Source organism: Myxocyprinus asiaticus, chromosome 11, assembly GCF_019703515.2.
Source record: "Myxocyprinus asiaticus isolate MX2 ecotype Aquarium Trade chromosome 11, UBuf_Myxa_2, whole genome shotgun sequence".
NCBI lineage: Eukaryota > Metazoa > Chordata > Actinopteri > Cypriniformes > Catostomidae > Myxocyprinus > Myxocyprinus asiaticus.
The window spans coordinates 28849198-28870654 of record NC_059354.1 but is presented as its reverse complement, the minus strand read 5'-3'; the positions used below and the strand labels follow the sequence as shown (position 1 = coordinate 28870654).

At 37.2% G+C, this 21457-nt stretch overlaps 2 protein-coding genes across 2 annotated transcripts; both read right to left on the bottom strand.

Annotated features, from left to right (window-relative positions):
• Positions 1-2047: 2047 nt before the first annotated feature.
• On the bottom strand, positions 2048-6342 carry LOC127448123 (ileal sodium/bile acid cotransporter-like). Its single transcript, XM_051710438.1, has 6 exons — positions 5671-6342; positions 4804-4922; positions 4563-4651; positions 4289-4464; positions 3269-3426; positions 2048-3040 (listed from the first exon to the last, which is right to left on the bottom strand). Exons 1-6 carry the CDS (start codon positions 6048-6050, stop codon positions 2859-2861), a joined length of 1104 nt encoding a protein of 367 aa, XP_051566398.1. The 5' UTR covers positions 6051-6342; the 3' UTR covers positions 2048-2858.
• A 132-nt stretch (positions 6343-6474) lies between these two features.
• Positions 6475-20655, bottom strand: LOC127448127 (GTP-binding protein 8-like). The gene is made up of 6 exons (XM_051710441.1): positions 19785-20655; positions 19288-19386; positions 18952-19082; positions 15968-16067; positions 13864-13982; positions 6475-9093 (listed from the first exon to the last, which is right to left on the bottom strand). Exons 1-6 carry the CDS (start codon positions 20106-20108, stop codon positions 9006-9008), a joined length of 861 nt encoding a protein of 286 aa, XP_051566401.1. The 5' UTR covers positions 20109-20655; the 3' UTR covers positions 6475-9005.
• Positions 20656-21457: the final 802 nt, after the last annotated feature.

The following is a 21457-nucleotide window of genomic DNA, read 5'->3' as shown; positions in this document are numbered from 1 at the left end:
ACTTGACATAAATGTTTCTCATGATCTTAAAAATCTTTTGATCTGAAGGCGTATGCTTAAATGTTTGAAATTAGTTTTGTAGACAAAAATATAATTGTGCCACCATATTAATTTATTTCATTATAAAACTAAAATGTAATAATAAAAAAAATAAATAAATTGATGACTTGGACCAAATAATAAAGAAAAGCAGCCAATAAGTGCACAACATAGGTGGGAACTCCTTCAATACTGTTTAAAAAGCATCCCAGGGTGATACCTCAAGAAGTTGATTGAGAAAATGTCAAGAGTACATGTCTGCAAATTCTAGGCAAAGGGTGACTACTTTGAAGATGCTAAAATATAACACAGTTTTGATTTATTTTGGATTTTGTTTACTCACAACATAATTCCCATAATTCTATATATATATATATATATATATATATATATATATATATATATATATATATATATATATTCCAAATGCAAACACATTACAGAGAGAGTGTAAGAACTTTTACGTGAAAATGGTTTAATGAAAAATTGACACAAATTAGTTCGGCTGGTGTTTCACATTCAAGACCCATTAGAGTAAATTATAATTTCACTGGGTTCAGTCTATTACCCACAATGTTCCTCAAAGCTATCGTAAGACTTGGAAATAACCTGTGCTTGACCATTATTCAGAATTTCTCCTTTTGTGCTCCATAGAACAAATAGCAGTATACAGGTTTGGCAAGAACTATATAATGGAGGTGGAGGACTCCTGAAAGAACATACACAACTTCTTAAAATGCTCTTTAATATTTTGTGTATCTTTTATATTTAATTGTATAAAAAAGCATTTTAAGAACTGTTAGTGATTTTAAATATATTTATATATATATATATATATATATATATATATAGTTTTTTTTTACAGTTGTTTTTACTGTGAACAGAGAATTTTAAGTAGGTTTTTAAATAATAGACTAATAAAACTAATAGCTTTGCTCATGTATATTGAAACATTTACATTTTAAAGCTACAGTATATACCAGTACAAATGTTCTTATTATTGTTAAATGTTTTGCTGCATTTGTTTTGTCTGTTTATTGACAGCCACTCAGTGTTCTGTTCACTGACAAGAATTCAATCCTATACTTTATGCCTTTAAATATAAATATTTTGTGTTTATGTTTCAGTTATAATTATGAACAGACAATTTAAATGGGTTTCTAAATAACAGATATAGCTATTTCATGTATGGTATTGAACCATTTAGCAATATTATCCAAATGTTGATATTATACATTAAAAAGCTTTGCTGCATTTTTTGTCTGCAATTCTTAAAACCAAGTTTTGATACTATCAAAAGCATATTTTGTGTTAGGAAGGACACAGTGGCATTTTAGCATTTAAAAATTGTATGTATACAGAGATTTATGGATGTTTATTAGGACAGGTATGGTTATTTCCAGAGATTTATCTGTCCGTGCCTTAGAGAATTAAGCGTTTGCTCTGGAATCTGCAGACATTTACGAGTAAGAGCAAAAGAGTGTCTGTAAAGGTAGATGGGTTAGTTTCGGGCAGTGTATAGAAACTAGACACAGCAGGACATCTACCCGTAAACTAACAGAAACTTTGTGTTTACGGACTTGAGCGTTGGAGTGAACCATCTTGATACGTGGCTTTTCAAGCAGTGAAATCTAAAAAATAAAAACATCAATAGATGATAAATACTGGAAAATATCAAAGACACACTTTCAAGGGGTATGTAACTGGCAGTTACTTAATGCAGAGCATTTTTGGAACCACAATCTAGAATGTTATTTAATTGTAACCCTGGCGAAAGATCTTTCATGCAGTCTGTGCTGATTATTGATTCAGCTAATGAGAAATTTGAAAATCACCTGATTTAAGAGCTGCCTCACATCAATCTAATGCATGTTATAATACAGGCCAAATATAATAAGTGTCTTAAGCTAAAAGTCAACATTTTTCAAATTGTATGGAATAATAATAAAACCTTGATGTTTGCTAAAGGATCAAAATCTTACGTCACATATTTGAAATATACGTTTATTCATGTTGTTTGGATGCATTTAAATACAACACATACAAAATAAAACAATTTTTTAAATGGAATGCTGTGGAGCAATTAATGCTATAAAACATCTCATTGCTTGTGTTCTCTAACAAGGTTAAAATGTTTCCAAATGTGTGGTATCATACATAAAAATACAGAAAGCAAAAAAAAAAAAAAAACAAAAGAAAAACAAATCCCATTATAATTATGTGTATACAAAGTACAAAAACATTTGAATAAATTAGTTTGCATTCAACCTCCTTGATATATGCACCATATATACAATATATATTTTATATTAAGGACTCAGATTTCTCTTCTTTACTACACTGTTATAGTTTGGAATTATTTACATGTTTTGGACACGTCAATATTTCCACCGAAGGGCTTTCAAGAGAAGTGATAATATTCCAGTCGATCAATAGATTATTTTATTTACACAATGAATGTACAATGTAATATAAATTGAATGTTGCAGGCAAAAGACAAAACTTGACTATAGTCAATACCATACACAATTTAGTGTTGAGTTTTGTGTTCGTAAATTTGTGGGCAGTCATCATAGAAACATACTGTAGAATTGAAGGATTTTTTAATATGGAAAAGTCAGTCCAGTTGTCTTGAGAGACCTATGTTCTGGGGTTGGCAAATTATACACTCTTTGGTTGTAGATGATAATCAGTACTTAATAGCTTACACAATGATAAACTGAACTATGTGAACTTGCAGATTACACCTCCCACTAGAGGAGGTCAATCTTGACTCGTCCAGTCACACAGGCAAGTGTGAGGATGAGTTTAATGCTAGCTCACAACTGCGTACCTTTGCCCTTTTCCTCTGTGTTGTCATTCTCATCACGCTGAAAGCCACCATTCTCCAAGGCATAATTCTGCTTTTCCTTATTGGAGCCCAACTCAATAGTGCTCTGTGCACTTTCCCCATCTTCCTCTGCTGAATTCTTCTGACAGGAGTGCTTCAGTGAGTAATAAACTGAAAATACATACAGGAGTTCATGATACTGAGTAATTAAAACTTTAAATTAAGGTGAATTCAAAATACACATACATGCTTATCCCCACAGTTTGCATATAATTTATTGTACCATTAAAAAATAAACTAATGTAGGATTCTAGCTACATAATGGTTGTAAATGACACTACACAATCAAAATCATATTCCCAGTGCTTAAATGTAGAATGGACAAGAGTGCCATCTTACTTCCCACTGCAATCCCAGCTATAACCAGCTGAAAGATACTGTAGATTAAGGGGAAGGCAAACATGACATCAAGCTCCGCCTGGGTGAAAGACAGCTGAGTAATAGTACTGCATAGCTGAGCGTTCTGCATGCCTGTTTCCAAAGCAATGGTGCGACACCTGGAATCACATTCACAAGAAATTAAGCAACACAGATAACAAGACTTGGGCCATCAAGGACCTTATATTCACTGCATAACAGTTTCACTTCAGTCATTTTTAAAATATTAATAATTTCTTTGTAATGTATATGTAATGTAACAGTTAACATGGTCGAATAATGCACTTAAAAACTTTTAACATTTATTATTCTTGGTTAATGTTCATTTATATATACAATAATACATTTTTTATGTTAACATTAATGCATTCTTAACATGAACTAACAGTGATCAATAGTATATTACAATTTTACATTTTAAGACAAATAAATGGTGTTAAAAATTATTGTTCATTGTTAGTTCATGAGAAACCAAATGTATTTATATAGCACTTATCACATTAAATACTATTTCAAAGGAGTTGTACAGAGCAAGCTAATGGGAACAGTGACAAAGAGAAAATCCCTAGAAACACAAATACAAACAGTTCTTGAAAGCTAAAATGTTACAATGAAGGAGAGATAGGAGAGATACTTGGATATAAATAATTATCTATGAAACTCTATGCAGATCACTTTTTCTTACTGTTAAAAACTATGGTTGTCAAAAGAACACAATAATGATTTCATGATATTAATCAAATTTGGTAAATGTAAACACTTTTGTTTCCCTGAAATTTTCTACAGATTGCCTAGCACTCCCTTGTGGCCCCCTGGGGGTCCCAGACCCAAGTTTGAAAACCCTGAATTAGCTAACGTATAGAACCTAGCTAATGTAAATGTGACGTAAACTGAACCTGAACTTGTGTCAGGCATTTGAACTACAGTTCAACCGCTCCTACAAACATGTTATGTGGGAAGAAGTACTTTACTAATTTTTACCTGTACCAAGGTTGTCCCACAAAGCGAGCAAACAGAAAGCCAAGACCAAAGCCGACAAAGGGATAAATAGTTCCGATGATCCAGAGAGAAGGAGAAATGGTCCATGAGGACTGGTACAGCACACCACCTACCACGGCGATAATAATGATGAGGATGATTCCCACTGCTGATCCAACCTACATGGAAAGAAATAACACACATGAAGCGGATCGAGCCACTCTTAATAACCTGAAATATGAATTCTTGACACAAATGCAAAGAAATAACAACACACTTTGAGGATCTTTTTTGCTGCTTTGGGCCACCTGTGTTTCACGTACATTCCAACAGCAACAGGCACAAGTAAACTCACAAGTGTGATCCCTAGAAAGAAAATGAATGAGATTTAAGTTACAAGACCCCTTGTTGTCTATTTATCCATCTGACAAAATCCTGTACATAAAATGGAAAATCTCCACTCCGACTTATGTTAAGAGCAACCTCAGGCCAAGTCTGATGCTAGAACAAAGTTTTACCAATGCTGTCGTAAGGGATCTGGATTGCATCGGCAGAAGTCCAGACTGAGGTGTAGATGAGTAGACAAAGAGGCATCATGCCGAGAGCCAGGATGGAAGAACATGCTGTCATGCTGATACTGCAGGAAACAGGCATCATAAAGTGTTCTGAACAACTGTTCTTTCAGTCCGTGCACTTCAAATTAAGCAGATGGCATATTAAAAATATCAGGTTCACAGAGGGTCTAATATTAGGCTTTTGCCATATCATAATTAAGGAAAAATACCGGCCATAAATACTTCTTAATGGCTATGAAACTGTATTTGGCAATGTCCACATGACAATTAAATTATTTAAAAATTTTCCTAAATAAATGGCTTCTTCCAAAATTGTGGGTAATAAGTCACTCAGGATCATATTTGACAGCTATTCTCAGTATTGTTAGGAACGCAAAGAATGGACTTGAATAAAACTGAAAAAACCGGTCTTGCCTAGCTACCTTGACGGAGCGAACTCAGAAGGACAGGGGGATGTAGAATGCATCTATGCAAGTTTTGAGATATGTGGCTATATGCAGATTAAACAATCTCATATCCAATTTATTTTTCTTTTTTTCAGTGGTGGATGATGACGTCCAAAGAACCCCAAAGTCCACAAAGAACAAAAGAATGCATAACACACTGCGCCCACTACAAAACAGCGAGGAAAACATCCTAATTTTGCTCAAAATATTCCATTTGCTAGCTTAATACGAGGAACATTCAACATTTGTGTTTTTCATGAGGGGAAAAAAACATGTCAATAACAAAAGCAAAGTTAGCCTACTTAAGTATTTGAGCATTGGTTACGAATGATACTTCTGCACTGTTTAAAAAATGTGGTCTCACCTTAGGTCCATGTCACCATCAAGCCAATAGCAGATAACGTTTGAGCTGGAACCTCCAGGGCAACAGCCCATGATGATGATGACTACAGCTTGGACTGGAAGCACGTTGAAGGCCAGAGCAAGAGCAAAGGCTGTGAAGGGCATAATGCCAAACTGGCAGAGGAAACCAATGAAAATGCCCCAGGGCCTGCAGATGTGACTCCAGAGCTTTTTTGCCTCAACAGTACAGCCCATTGAAAACATGACCATGGCCAGCATGACGGTCATAACAGTGCTCATCACCACGCCAAGAATCTGATTGAAGTTATTAGGGGGCAACAGGCAGGACTTGCCTGAGCAGATGGTTGCATTGGCGAGGCAGATGGGCTGTGGTGTGCACATGTTGAAAAAAAATTAAAATAAATAAAATAAAAGTTCGAATTAAGGGAAAAATTTAAAGTAGGATCCTAAGGGGAAATCAATTAAGAAACTGGTCAAAGGTGTAGATTCCAATCACAGAGATGATGGCTCTGTCTTCTGAGAGGCTGATTTGGATTAAGTCGCTAAGACTCCAAATTAAGTTAAACAAGTTAGGTCCTTTACATTTTCCTAAAGCAATTTCTATCACCCCTGTGTTCCCTCTCTCCTACATCCCGTGTGTCAAGAGACTCGTAGAGAACTTTAACTCATTCCCTAGTGCTTTAATATTTTCCCATGGGCTATAAAATTCAGAGGAAAAGTTTTGAAAAATAAAAAATTAACTTGCTGCAAAAGTTTTATGGGGTCAGTGTTCAAATACAAACACATAAAAGAGTATGAGTGGGTGAAAAAAAAAAATGTCAAAGTTAACTTTGGGCACAGTAAATGCGATTGCACCATCTTGCATTTCTATAATATTGTGGCACTTAAATTTTATAGTTTATCTCCAGGTACAGCCCTGTACCATCACCACCCCTGCTGTCATTACGGGAGGAAGAAAGGATGCCTACCTGACTCCATGCTTTGAGTGTCAGAGAAGAATACAGATGGTTACAAGAAAGCCATAAATTGTATGAATGTTATTTTTAAAGTACCAATTAAAAGGCATGGACACATGGACACACACATGGTACAAAGTTAAACTTTAAAAAACAAAACTCTTTTTGAGCTTGTGTAACTATGCACAAAGTTCATTTATGGAATTTAACTTGCTGCACACTGTTCCCTCAGGGTATGTAAAAATATAAATGCATAAAAATGAAGGTAAAGAAATCAAAAACTTAATTAACTTTTTAAAACAGCCTAAGAAGGAATGTCATACAGATTTAGAATATGAGGGTGAGTAAATAATGACAGAAGCTTAATATTTGGGTGAACTTTCCCTTAAAGATCAGACAAAAAGCATTTCCTAAAACAGGTGCACTGTACTCATTCAACTGATGTTAATAAAATTTACAAATTAGAACATTAACTCAGAGTGTTGTACAAATGCGTGTAAAACATGACTACCCAGAATTAATTACTAACTCAAGGTGAAGTATGAACATTGAACAAGGTATCAGGATTATGTTTAACCAGGGTCAAAAATAACAATATGTTAACAAGTTGAAGTGAGAAAAGCCCATCTGTTACCCACTTACTGACTTTAACATCAAGTATACACCTAACATTTGGTATGAGCCAAAACATTATGACCACCTACCTAATATGCTGTTGGTCCTCCGTGTGCCACCAAAACAGCGCCGACCCGCCTAAGCATGAACTCAACAAGACCCCTGAAGTTGTCCGGTGGTATTTGGCACCAAGACATTAGCAGCAGATCCTTCAAGTCCTTTAAGTTGCGAGGTGGAACTGCCATGGATCGGATTTGTTGGTCCAGAACATCCAATAGATGCTCAATTGGATTGAGATCTGGGGAATTTGGAGGCCAAGGCAACACCTTGAACTCTTCATCATGCTCCTCAAACCATTCCTGAACAATGTGTGCAGTGTGGCAGGGTGTATCATCCTGCTGAAAGAGGCCACTGCCATCAGGGAATATCATTGCCATGAAGTGTACCTGGTCAGCAACGATGTTTAAGTAGGTGGCACATCAAACTGACGTCCACACGAATGGCCGAACCCAAGGTTTCCCAGCAGAACATTGCCCAGAGCATCACACTCCCTCCAACGGCTTGTCATCTTTCCACAGTGCATCCTGGTGCCATCACTTCCCAGGTAAATGGTGCACATGTACATGGCAGTCCACGTGATATAAAAGAAAACAGGACTCATTGGACCAGGTGACCTTCTTCCACTGCTCCATGGTCCAGTTCCGATGCTCACGTGCACATTGTAGGTGCATTCAACGGTGAGCAGGGGTCATCATTGGCACTTTGACCGGTCTGCAGCTACGCAGCCCCATACGCAGCAAGGTGAAATGCACTGTTTGTTGTGACACATTGCTCCAGTAACCATCATTAAAATTTTCAGTGATTTGTGCCTCAGTAGACCTTCTGTTGGTTCAGACCAGATGGTATAGCCTTCGTTGCCCTCATGCATTGATGGGTGCCAAACATTTATGTTTTCCCCTCCTCAGACCACTGTCGGATGGTTCTCACCACTGCTGACTGGGAGCCCCCCACAAGCCTTGCCGTTTCAGAAATGCTCTGATCCAGTATTCTGGCCATAACAATTTGGCCCTTGTCAAAGTCTCTCAGGTCTTTACCCCTGCCCATTTCTCCTCAATTCAACACGTTGACTACAAGAACTGACTGTTCGCTTACCATCTAATCTACCCAGACCTTGACATGTGGCCTTGTTAGGAGATGATCGTCGTTATTCACTTCACCTGTGAGTGGTCATAATGTTTTCACTCATCAGTGTAGGTATAACTAATCTAATAATTGGCAAGTAGTCATTTAGCAGACACCTTAAAAGTGACACTTTTTACTGGGAGACAAAAGTTGAACAGTCTCTCTCTACATTGATCACTCACAACCGATTCAGTGCAAGACTTTCTACCATTTTATTTGGAAGAACAAATATTATTTTTGTCTTTACATCAACGGACAGGAACTTAAGATCTGGGTATGTTCCATCCTTGAAGCTTGTTCAGATATTTGAGTTGAGTCAGGGAGTTTATACAGTGACAATTGGCTATTCCATGGATCATGAAACAAGTAAAATAGTGCTGATATTCCAGTCTCTGCATTTGAAAGTAATATACATACCTTCAACTTGAACATTTCATTGCTGTAACTCGAAAGTATAAATGCTGGTGAGTGCAAAAACATGCAAGTAAGCCAATCAATCATTTTAAATCAGTCTTTTTTAAACTGTTTTTGTCACACCATCCCAGATAACATTGTGTCACCAGACAGAGGCAGTGCAGTACGCTCAAATCTGTTTAGCAGTAAGATGTAGATTTCCTGTTACATGTGCTATGAAACATCTGAGCAGGTAAATCCCAGAGAACTGGACTGAACTGCAGGTGAAAGAAAGGGGGCAAGGGGTGGGGGTGAGAAATGCAGGCAGTTATAATGTGTGAAATATATATATATATATATATATATATTAGTTGAAATCATAAGTTTACATACATCTTAGCCAAATGCATATAAACTCAGTTTTTCCACAATTCCTGACATTTAATTGTAGAAAACATTCCCTGTCTTAGGTCAGTTAGGATCACTACTTTATTTTAAGAATGTGAAATCTCAGAATAATAGTAGAGAAAATGATTTATTTCAGCTTTTATTTATTTCATCACATTCCCAGTGGGTCAGAAGTTTACATACACTTTGTTAGTATTTGGTAGCATTGCCTTTAAATTGTTTAACTTGGGTCAAATGTTTTGGGTAGACTTCCTAAAGCTTCTCACAATAAGTTGCTGGAATTTTGGCACATTCCTCCAGACAGAACTGGTGTAACCGAGTCAGGTTTGTAGGCCTCCTTGCTTGCACATGCTTTTTCAGTTCTGCCCACACATTTTCTATCGGATTGTGGTCAGGGCTTTGTGATGGCCACTCCAATACCTTGACTTTGTTTTCCTTAAACCATTTTGCCACAACTATGGAGGTATGCTTGGGGTCATTGTCTATTTGGAAGACCCATTAGCTTTAACTTCATGGCTGATGTCTTGAAATGTTGCTTCAAAATATCCACATAATTTTCTCCTTGAAACAACCACACCGTCTTTTTCCAGAGCAGCCTATATTTCTCCTGAAGTTACCTGTGGGTTTTTCTTTGTATCCTGAACAATTCTTCTGACAGTTGTGGCTGAAATCTTTCTTGGTCTACCTGACCTTGGCTTGGTATCAAAGAGATCCCTGAATTTTCCACTTCTTAATAAGTGATTGAACAGTACAGACTGGCATTTTCAAGGCTTTGGACATCATTTTATATCCTTTTCCATCTTCATAAAGTTCCATTACCTTGTTACACAGGTCTTTTGACTGTTCTTTTCTGCTCCCCATGGCTCAGTATCTAGCCTGCTCAGTGCATCCACATGAGAGCTAACAAACTCATTGACTATTTATACACAGACACTAATTGCAATTTAAAAAGCCACAGGTGTGGGAAATTGACCTTTAATTGCCATTTAAACGTGTGTGTCACCTTGTGTGTCTGTAACAAGGCCAAACATTCAAGGGTATGTAAACTTTTGATCAGGGCCATTTGGGTGATTTCTGTTACCATTATGATTTAAAAAGGAGCCAAACAGCTATGTGATAATAAATGGCTTCATATGATCACTATCCTTAAATAAAATACTTTTTTTGTATGATCAGTCATATTTTCAAAATCAATGCCAAAATTTCACAATTTCTGCCAGGGTATGCAAACTTTTGAGCACAACTGTAATTTTGCATTTATTGGATTAATCAAACTGACACATTTGAACCTCTGTAATGTATACACATACACTGGCGGCCAAAAGTTTGGAATAATGTACAGATTTTGCTCTGATGGAAAGAAATTGGTACTTTTATTCACCAAAGTGGCATTCAACTGATCACAATGTATAGTCAGGACATTAATAACGTGAAACATTTGAAAAAAAAAAATAAAATAAAAATTTCAGAACTTCTTAAACTACTTCAAAAGGTTCTCACCAAAAAATCCTCCATGTGCAACAATGACAGCATTACAGATTCTTGGCATTTTAGCTGTCAGTTTGTCCAGATACTCAGGTGACATTTCACCCCACGCTTCCTGTAGCACTTGCCACAGATGTGGCTGTCTTGTTGGCTTCTGACACACCTTACAGTCTAGCTGATCCCACAAAAGCTCAATGGGGTTAAGATCCATAACACTCTTTTCCAATTATCTGTTGTCCAATGTCTGTGTTTCTTTGCCCACTCTAACCTTTTCTTTTTGTTTTTCTGTTTCAAAAGTGGCTTTTTCGTTGCAATTCTTCCCATAAGGCCTGTACCACTGAGTCGTCTCTTTACTATTGTACATGAAACTGGTGTTGAGCAGGTAGAATTCAATGAAGCTATCAGCTGAGGACATGCGAGGCATCTTTTTCTCAAACTAAAGACTGATGTACTTAACCTCGTTTAGTTGTACATCTGGCCTTCCACATCTCTTTCTGTCCTTGTTATAGCCAGTTGTCCTTTGTCTTTGAAGACTATAGTGTACACCTTTGTATGAAATCTTCATTTTTTGGCAATTTCAAGCATTGTATAGCCTTCATTCCTCAAAGCAATGATTGACTGACGAGTTTCTAGAGAAAGCTTTTGACCTCATGGATTACTCAAGTATAAGGTGTTGGAGTGATGGCTGCTGGAAATGGGGCCTGTCAAGATTTGATAAAAAATGTGATGGTGTTGTTTTTTTACATCAGTAATGTCGTGACTATACGTTGTGATCAGTTGAATGCCACTTTGGTGAATTAAAGTACCAATTTCCTTCCGAAACAGCAAAATCTGAACATTATTTCCAAACTTTTGGCCACCAGTGTGTGTGTGTGTGTGTGTGTGTGTGTGTGTGTGTGTGTATATATATATATATATATATATACACACACACACACACACACACACACACACACACACACACACACACACATACATACATATACACTGTATGTTATATAATGCGTGTATACAGTCAATAGTATAGGCCTCTAAAGAAGCTGGCTGACATGTTCCTTATCATCTTATCTGTGAAAAAGTGACTTCCTGTATTGACACAAAGCTGGAGTCTCCGTGACCCTGACCTCACACTACAGTAGACGTCGGCGCTTGTTTCGGGACATAGCATTAGGTGTGCTGGAACCCCCTGCCTTATCTTATCAGTGAGCTGATAATCATCTGATCCCATTGACATACTTCAGCTAACAGAATGGAATCTGCCTCATTCTTATAAAAATACAGGTCAGATGCAAGGGCACTCATATATTTGTATAACAGGATTTATCTAGTTCCTGGTGCTGAGGTTATCTCAGATGCATACTAACACAACACCCAAAGAAATGACTCAGGGTGAGGGTGCTTTATCAACTCAATGACGCATCATTATCTAAATTATTGTGGAGAATTTGCCTTCTCATACACACATTATAAGGATGACACTGATTGAATATGTTAAGCCCTTGAGATTAGGAAACAATGTTGATGCTACCGATACATGCAGATTATACAACAGTTGGTCCTCTAATATGATTGGACCAACAGTATTTCTAGAGTCCTGATATTTCTTAGAACAACATTGGAATGTTGCTCTAATTTTGTATCACTTCGCTTGTCTGTGTTCTGGAATTCCAGACAGTATGCCAGTCTGGGTATCAAGAGGTTTAGTTTTTAGTTTGCAATCCTTTCGTTCACATAACTTCTTGACAATGTCTGGGCATTGATTCAACAAGTTTCTGTAAAATCTGTGGTGAAAGTTTATTCCAGGTTTAAGCCACCAAGTCATTCAGTTCATCCACATAAGAACATCGATGATCTGATATTTTCTGCTCCATTGCATCCCATAAGAGCTCTATAGGGTTTAGGTCAGGGCTCTGGGAGGGCCATTGTAGGACCTTAATTTTATTTTTTGCAAAGTACTCTTTCAATAGGCGGCTGAATCGTTATCCTGTTGAAAGAGCCACTTCTGTGTCTTAAATCATTTCTTCACTGATTTCTGCAAGTTTGCATCCAGAATTTCTCTGTTCATGATTCCTCACTGACACCACTGTATGAGAAACAGCCTCAGACATTTCCACCTCTGTGCTTTACAGTACCCTTAGTGCAGTGTGGCTGGAATTCTTCCCTAGCTTTTCTCCACACAAATACTCTGCCATCAGATACATGCAGGTTCAATATGGTCTCACCTGCTAATAAGACAGTTCTCCAAAAACCTGCTGTCTTTCTGTGAATGTTCTTTTGCCAATTTAATCCTGGCTTTCTTATTCTTTAAGCTAATGAATGGTTTCGTTGCATTACTCTCCCTCTGTACTGCTGGTGGTCTTTCTGGGTCTCCCTGTGCGCTTTCTGTTCTCATTCACAAGTCCTTCATCTTTTAACCTTTTTGTAACATACCTAATTGTGGAGGATGGCAGATTTTGTTTTTTGCTTATTCGGCGAGAGCACCTATGAAGAAAATGTCAGATCGTCAATGTTTTAGTGTCGATGAACTGAAAGCTTTGGTGGCTGAAACCTGGAGGAAACTTTCACCACAGTGTAACGGGGTTCACAGGATGGGCAAGGAGGAGGCGGGAACAGGCAGAACAGTCAACATAATTTTAATGGCATAAATCAACTTAAACAAACATAAACACACAGACACACACACACACAGCAGGTGCGTGTGTGTCTCTCTCTCTCTCTCTCTCTCTCAAACTGGTGCCTCCGGCTCGTCTTTATCCCCCTCCCGGCTGATTAGGACAATTCAGCGCCGGGCGTGCATCCTCACGGCCCGGCCACACCCTCCTCCTCGTCACACACAGCTTTTACAGAAACTTGTTGATTCTATGCCCAGATGTTGTAAAAAAGTTTTTAATTGCAAACTAAAAACTAAGACACTTGAACTTGTAATCAAGAGTCCAAATATTTTTTGTCTTAATTTTAAACCATATATCTGTTATCATTTAAAATGTAACAAGCTTCCTTTTGTTAAATGTTCTGCTTGAAAAGTGTGCTTATGTTATCTTTGTTTACAATAAATGCAAATTGGTTTGATGTTTTGTTCTCAAATGCAAAGGAATTCCTGCATTTTTAAGTTCAGCTTAAGTCCAAATACTTTTTGGGGCCACTGTATATCTCACCTCACTAGAAATGGCTGCGGGAAACACATGCTGGTCTGATTTTTGATGAAGTCCCGCAGCTGTAGCATAAAGGCCAACAAAGCGCCCTGTCGGGTTCTGTCAATTTTAGTCACCACCAGCTAAAACACAACACAGAATGAAACAGATTACTTTTATGGCAGCTTAAGTGTAGGCTACATAATACATTCTTTCCAATAAAGAGACAATAAATGTGCATTTGGAAAAAAAGTCAAGAACGGCATAAACTTTAGAGTTGAGTGGGGGAAAAGTATTTTTAGGCTTTTTTTCACACCACACCTAATTCCAATTTATTTTTCTTCGTATCCAATCTTTAGAATTGACAGTCCAAAAGTCACTTTGCAAAAGACTAGAAATTGGATCAGTTGGTTTAAAACATTGCTGTCAATGTCTGGTGTATTTTCATTAGTTATCATGTAAAGTAATGACGGAGACATCAGCATGATGCTAAGAGACTTGCTTCAACAACAATTAAGATTCACTGTCATTATGGAAGAACAGGACAGAGTGCTGGAAATTTTGCCACTGCTCAAATCTCTCATGACATCTCAACCTGGTGATGAACTCAAGTGGTGTAGAGACAACAGAAACTAATAATGGATTACTGTTTTTTATGCCTTCATGTATATAGTGTGTCCACAATCACTCATTCACTATGTAATGGATGCCATACCACATAATTATTACACTATGTAACACAATTTTTGCTCCTGGTGAGTAAGTGTTATTTCTTATTTGCTTATGCCTCAAAAGTATAGAAAATGGCTATTATTCCCCACAAACTTTGCTTTTGTGACCAGGACAGTGATATTTTGAAATGTACCTATTTCCAATGAGACAACGGGCGAATTTGTGTCTTTTCATTCACATAAAGTCAGAAAAAAACAACATATGAATCCAAAATCCTTCTTTATCTGTGGTCCGACGAAGACACCGGCTTTGACCTTTGCCTCAGAGAGCTTAGGGAAGAAGTCTTGAAGGTACTTGAAGGCTGCTGACTCCTTATCTAGAGCTCTGACAAACTGTTTCATAAGGCCCAATTTGATGTGCAGTGGTGGCATCAGCACTTTCTGGGGGTCCACCAGTGGCTCCCACTTGACGTTGTTCCTCCCCACAGAGAACTCGGTCCACTGTGGCCAGTCCCGCCTGTGGTAGTGCGCCTTGGTGTCCCTGCTGTCCCAAAGGCAAAGATAGCAGGGAAACTTGGTAAAACCGCCTTGGAGTCCCATCAGGATTGCCACCATTTTGAAGTCTCCTATGACCTCCCAGCCGTACTCATCACACTTCAAGGCATCCAGCAAGGTCTTGATGCTGTTGTAATCCTCACTGAGGTGCACCGAGTGAGCCAGGGGAAGAGACGGGTACTTGTTACCATTATGGAGCAGCACGGCTTTGAATATTACTTTAGTATAAATACATGTTAATTTGGATTCATATGTTGTTTTTTTCTGACTTTATGTGAACAAAAAGAGACAAATTCACCCGTTTTCTGGAAATAGTTAAATTTCTAAATATCACTGTCCTGGTCACAAAAGCAAAGTTTGTGGGGAATAATAGCCATTTTCTATACTTTTGAGGAATAAGCTAATAAGAAATAACACTTACTACCCAGGGGGAAAAAAAAAAAAGAAACAAATGTGTTACACAGTGTTATATGGGAAAAGATTAAGCTAAAATAAGTGTGAATTCTGCCACAGTTAGAGACATTACTGAATGTAGCATTCTGAATGACAAAAATAAAACCTTAAACATTTTTTATGTATTTTATTTTTATGTACAAAGACCCATTTATACCATATGAGAAAAATAGTAAACATGATATTATAGATTAAATATTTGGCTTTTATAATGTAATTTTACTAAAGCCACAAGATATTAATTTAACTATAATAATTATTATTATTACACCTTTTATTCTGAAATTTTCCAAAGACCTCTAGCACCCCTTGGCGACCCCCTTGGGGGTCCCCGGATGCCAGTTTGAAAACCCCTGCAAATGACGCATGGATAAAGATAACAGTAATAGGTTATAGTACTCTTACGACCTCTGCTGGACAATCAAGATTAGAGCATGAGAAACACTTACCACATAAGGCAAACTGAACTCCTCACACATCTCAACGGCAACTAAATCTGCCTTCTGGAGGCCTGCTCCACCATCCAGCAGTAAGAATGTTGTCACCAGACTAGAGACAGATAAATAAAGAAATCAAAGGAATAATAATAAAATCAAGGATAAAATAATGTGTATAATAAAAAATTATAAAAAGTAAAACAAAAGTTAATCAAGTTTGGATGCTTGGAGTCCATCTTATTTCAACTGATAGAATGTTCTAGATCTTTGGGACTTCACTTGATCTCTTAAGTGTTGCACAGCAATATTTCAAAAAGTCAGCATTTGCAGATTGTAAACAATGACTTGGAACATATTTTTTATAGACACTCAGTAATGTTTGGTGCTAAGTCATCCAGTTCTTTAAAAACAATAAAAAGACCTATGCTTAACAGGCAGCCAGTTGTAAATGAACTAAAACAGGTACAATGTGGCCTGTCCTCCTGCATTTTGTACTATTTGTAGTTTATCCATATGGTTCTTTGGCAAACCGGTACAGAGTGCATTACAGTAGTAAAGGCGAGCGAAAATAAAAACATGAATCAGTTTCTTTGCATCATCTACTAATCTTTGCACTCAATAGAGGCAGAAAGAATTGTTAAATGATTAGACATATCAGTGTTTACCATTAATTAACTAGACTGTGGTGGTCCCATAATTTCATAATGAACTGAAAATATTTTTACACTTCTCATAATAGACCTTTTTGGAACATGGAAGTAAACGTTTGCAGGGTAAACTTTGACAGCGCTGAATGGGAGTGAATGGGAGATCACAGCATATATTATTTTAACTTACCCATTTGCTCAAAGAGCAAAAGAAAAGTCCACTATTACACTTGAATGACTTTCCAGATGAAGAAAAAAATAAAATAGAGAGCAGTGGATTAAGACAGTCAGATGGGAGAAGATGCCAAATTTACTGTCAGTCTATCAGCAGCTGTAATCGAAACCCCCTCACAGCTGTGGTAATTCGTTTTTTAAAACGAATTCCATAGTAATATAACACAAATAATAATGTTTTAAACTTACACTCAATATTTAAAAAAAACGGCTACATTTACGCTGCTAAATAAGGCGGAAACGCATCATCACAGTCTGTGAAAAAGGTCTATAACATAAATCTCTAACGCAGTGTTTACCATTAATTACCTAGACTGTTTCATAATAAACCAAATATATTTTTACACTTCTTATATAATAATATAAAAGATCTCTAACGTTGTGTTTTGCGCCGTTGCTTCAGCAAAGCATCTGTCACTCCCAGTCAGTCAGCCCCCCCGAACGTGCGCATGCTCACACACACACACACACACACACACACACACACACACACACATACCATCGGCTCTGAAAACATAACTATTTTCAGCATCAGAGGAGCAAGTTCAACAAAGGTAACCACTTTTGCTTCATTTCTTTGATGGCTCACAGGGCTCGACATTAACGCTTGTCCAGGACAAGTGGATTTTTGAAGAGGCAAGTGAAAGAGAATTTCGATCTAGTAACAGCTGTGCCCTGTTTGATTGACAGGCAGCGTATGTGTGTGTGCTGAACATGCGCGTGTGTTCCGAAAATGCTTGCGCTAATGTGCACCATCAAATTCATTTCAAAATTCCGCCAAAATGCCCATCTTGGTGAGGTATTCATGTAAACACAGAGAGTAATGTCTAAAGTGAACATAAACAATGGAGAAAAAAGCAGATTTGTATTAAAATGTCGGACTTGTAAGTATAAATGTAAGCTAATAGACCTGCTGCTGTCTAGTGTGTCATTATAATAATCAAACAGCCATAACAAGAAAACAAGAAAATACTCACTGCTCTTGACTGCTTAACTTTAGTAGGTTTAAAAAGTATTAATGTTATAATAATACAGTGAAGACCAGTAGTAGTTTTATGTTGCATTTCATTCTGAATGTTTACTTGAATACTTGATACTGCTGTTAAAAAAGTTTAAAGCTGTTAAAAAGCACTGACTTTTCTTAATTTGTATTTTTTATCTATTTTTTTTAATCTATTTCTATTCATTGCTGTTTTTAATTGTTATTTTATTACTGACCGTTTACTAGTCTTGAATAATTAAGAACTTGAAACCATTCTTTCATAATTTACATATTAGTTAGTGTAATGAGAATCATTACATTTCACTACCGACTACTGAAATGTTGGTATTGTGATAATGTATAGCCTTTGTTGTACATGGTAGATCTTGCTGCAATAACATAATGAAAAAGTAGATCTCATTCCATAGAACTATGAGCATCCCTGCTGTTAATAGTAGCAATGGAGGCTTTTCTGTATTTGACTACCATACCTAACCCAGTACAGTTTACATTTCTGTCGCAGAGAATTGAGTTGATTGCATAGTTACACTATTAGGTTGGGCATAGGTCATAATTTTAGAAAAATATACAACAAACTTTGACATGTTACTTATGCATGTAACTTAATGTCCTTTTTTCTCTCTGGACAAGTAACTATGTTACCTGGACAAGTGAATGGCCAATTTACTTGTCCGGAGGACAAGCACGTGACAATGCTTAATGTCGAGCCCTGGCTCAAATGTATGCTCTAGTTGATTATGTGTTTTGACCTCATTTATGTTTTGTGGGTGTGACTTTTTTGCCTTGTCATCACCATTCATATCTATACAACCAAAATGTTTATGATTAAATTACTACTAAAGCACAAAATTGTTTACAAGAGCACAAAGTTCTTCATAGATCTAGCCTCTTAATTTTGCTCTCAAAGTGCACCAGACTGATGCATTTAACTTTAAAATGTACAAAATTTTCTTACGGGGGAGCATGCCCCCAGACCCCCCTAGAGGATCCGAGGTCCACCCACAACAGTCTCAAAAAATCCTGTGGGAAACACTGCATATTAGTAGTTGTGAGTCTTCTGGAGCAGAATAAATGAAATACAATAAATGATAACAATATCGACTTTAGCCTACTTTTGACGCTCTTTAAGGTATGGTTCCACCATCTCTACAAAGTCCTGTGGAGCCATGTGTCCATACCCCGGCATGTCCACTAGAGTAAACGCCTTTCCCACAGTGTAGAAATTCAGCTTTTTGGTATGGCCCTGTTTCAAAGTGAGGAAGATGGAGTGCACTCATACGAAAGAAAAATCTCAAATGAGATCTATGTAATAGCTCAGTTGTTTCTCCCATAGAGCAATGAGGTTAAATGGACAGCAAATGAGACAAAGTCCTACTCCTTCAACTTTATATAACAAAAGGACAGGAACAGAGAAACACAGAGTGAATGAAGGAGAACAACTAACTCACCGGAGTTTTAGAGACCCGCACGTCTACCTCTGGAGCAAGAGAGAACAAGGCGCGGATGAGAGAAGATTTTCCCACATTACTCCTGCCCAGAAAACACACCTGTAAGCACACAAACACTTAAAGCAAACATGCAACACAGTTTGGAATGTCTAGTTGTACAGTGGCCCCAAAACGCGCTGGGGACACTTCAATCACACTTACTTAAGTATATGAATTTCATTGAATTGATAAAATATCAAACTAAGTGGCATCTGCAAACAAAAGATGCTAGACCTTTACTCATAGCTAAATTCACTTTCCTGAGCGATTAATTTGATCCATTTGGTGCCAAGACCATTTTAAGTAGATGTGGTATCTTTCTTTAAAATAAATGCCACTTGATCTTATATTCCGTTATATAATGCAATGACATGCATGCACATTTAAATATCTGGCTTACTTTTAGGGGTTAATTTCTTATTTAAACAGATGTGTCTAAAGTACATAACTTATCTCACCTCTGGCTGCTTAAGCACAGGTACATGGTCCATCCGGACCGCAGAAGTTGAGTAATCAATGTGATGTTTAATGGAAGGAGTGAACAGTGTCTCTGCACGACGGAGGTCATCCAAGCTGGGATGGAAGATTTTGAATTGTGCCTGAGCGACCTGTGGGGCAAGGTGCTCCTCCAGACCACTGAACGGGTACAGAAGTCCCTGACGCCTCCTCTCAGAGAGCAGACAGGCATGTTTGATGGAGGCGAGCTGATGAACTCTCTGCAGGACCAAAGGCCAACATGATATGTATGGCTGGAGTGGAGGCAGTGTCTTTATCCTCAGCATTATGTAGTAGATGTTCGCTCAGGGTGGCAAATGTTGCTAGCTGAAGTCAGTTTTTGTGTCATGCACTAACATTAGCTTGTTAGTTGGGGTCTAAAGTTTAAATCTGTCCACTAACATAATGATACATATCCATCCATTGGGAATTTGGGATCTTGAATAGTTTGACTCTTTGCATAAAAAGAGCTGGTCATTCAAATATATAATAAGCTTATATACACTTTTACAAAAAGACATATATTTAGACACATTTTAAGTAAATATTACTTTAAAAGTGATGACTTCACAGTCTTCTGCGGTCTCTGAGTCTGAAAGGCTATAGTTCGCCTAAATCACATTTATCAATAAAATGATCTTAATTAAAGATTTTAAAAATAAAATATTAATTACGGGGAATGCAAGAATACATTTTAATTGATAACAAATATGATCGCACTGCATGTAGGCGCGTGTTACGCAAAATTTAAACCGAAGGAAACACTCGCACGCACAAAGGTTCCGCGAAGTAGTGAGAGATGGACAGTCCGTCCCATAAGAGGACATTAATACATTCACAATGCTTGAAAATATTCATAATAAAGAATGATATTGAACCAAAGTTCCTCAAAATGATAGTAAAATCACATTTTTATTAAGACGGTCCCTTTGAGGAAAACGGCGTAAACTTACTAAATAATATAATGTAAACATATTTAAATAAATAAATAAATAAATAAATAAAAATGCAGAAAGGCTGTGTGAGGTTAATTTACGAGGTATGGAAGAATCTCTGGTATCCTCAGTTTTCCTGACTAATCGCTGGACGGCGATGATTAATTGCCTGGACTGTTTTCTATGAAAACAGGTGTCTGTTGTGAATCGTGGAACACTTCCGCGTTCAGGAACAAGGTGGGTAACAGCATCCGGACGCCTCAACATTTTTATCGCTCCACCTGGTCTGAATGTGTTCACAGGGATTTTTTCAGTGACCATTTCTCCAGATTACATATAGGCCAGTAGGTGGTGACAAATTAGTGTCTTTTATGTTATGAGCAAGTCTTGGTTAAAAAAAAAAAAAAGAGTCACCACTGTAACAATGGAAGTGAATGAGAATTACCTGTTTATTTAAAGGAATAGTTGACCCAAAAATGAAACTTATCTCATCATTTACTCGCCATCATGCCATCCCAGATGTGTATGACTTTCTTCTGCAGAACACAAATGGAGATTTTTAGATCACATAAAGGCTGCATAAAAGTAATCTGTTTTCTGAAGCGATCCAATTGGTTTTGTGTGAGAACAGACAAAATGTAACTCCTTTTAATATAAATCTTGACATCAACAGTCTCCTTGGTGATCATGATTTCAAACTC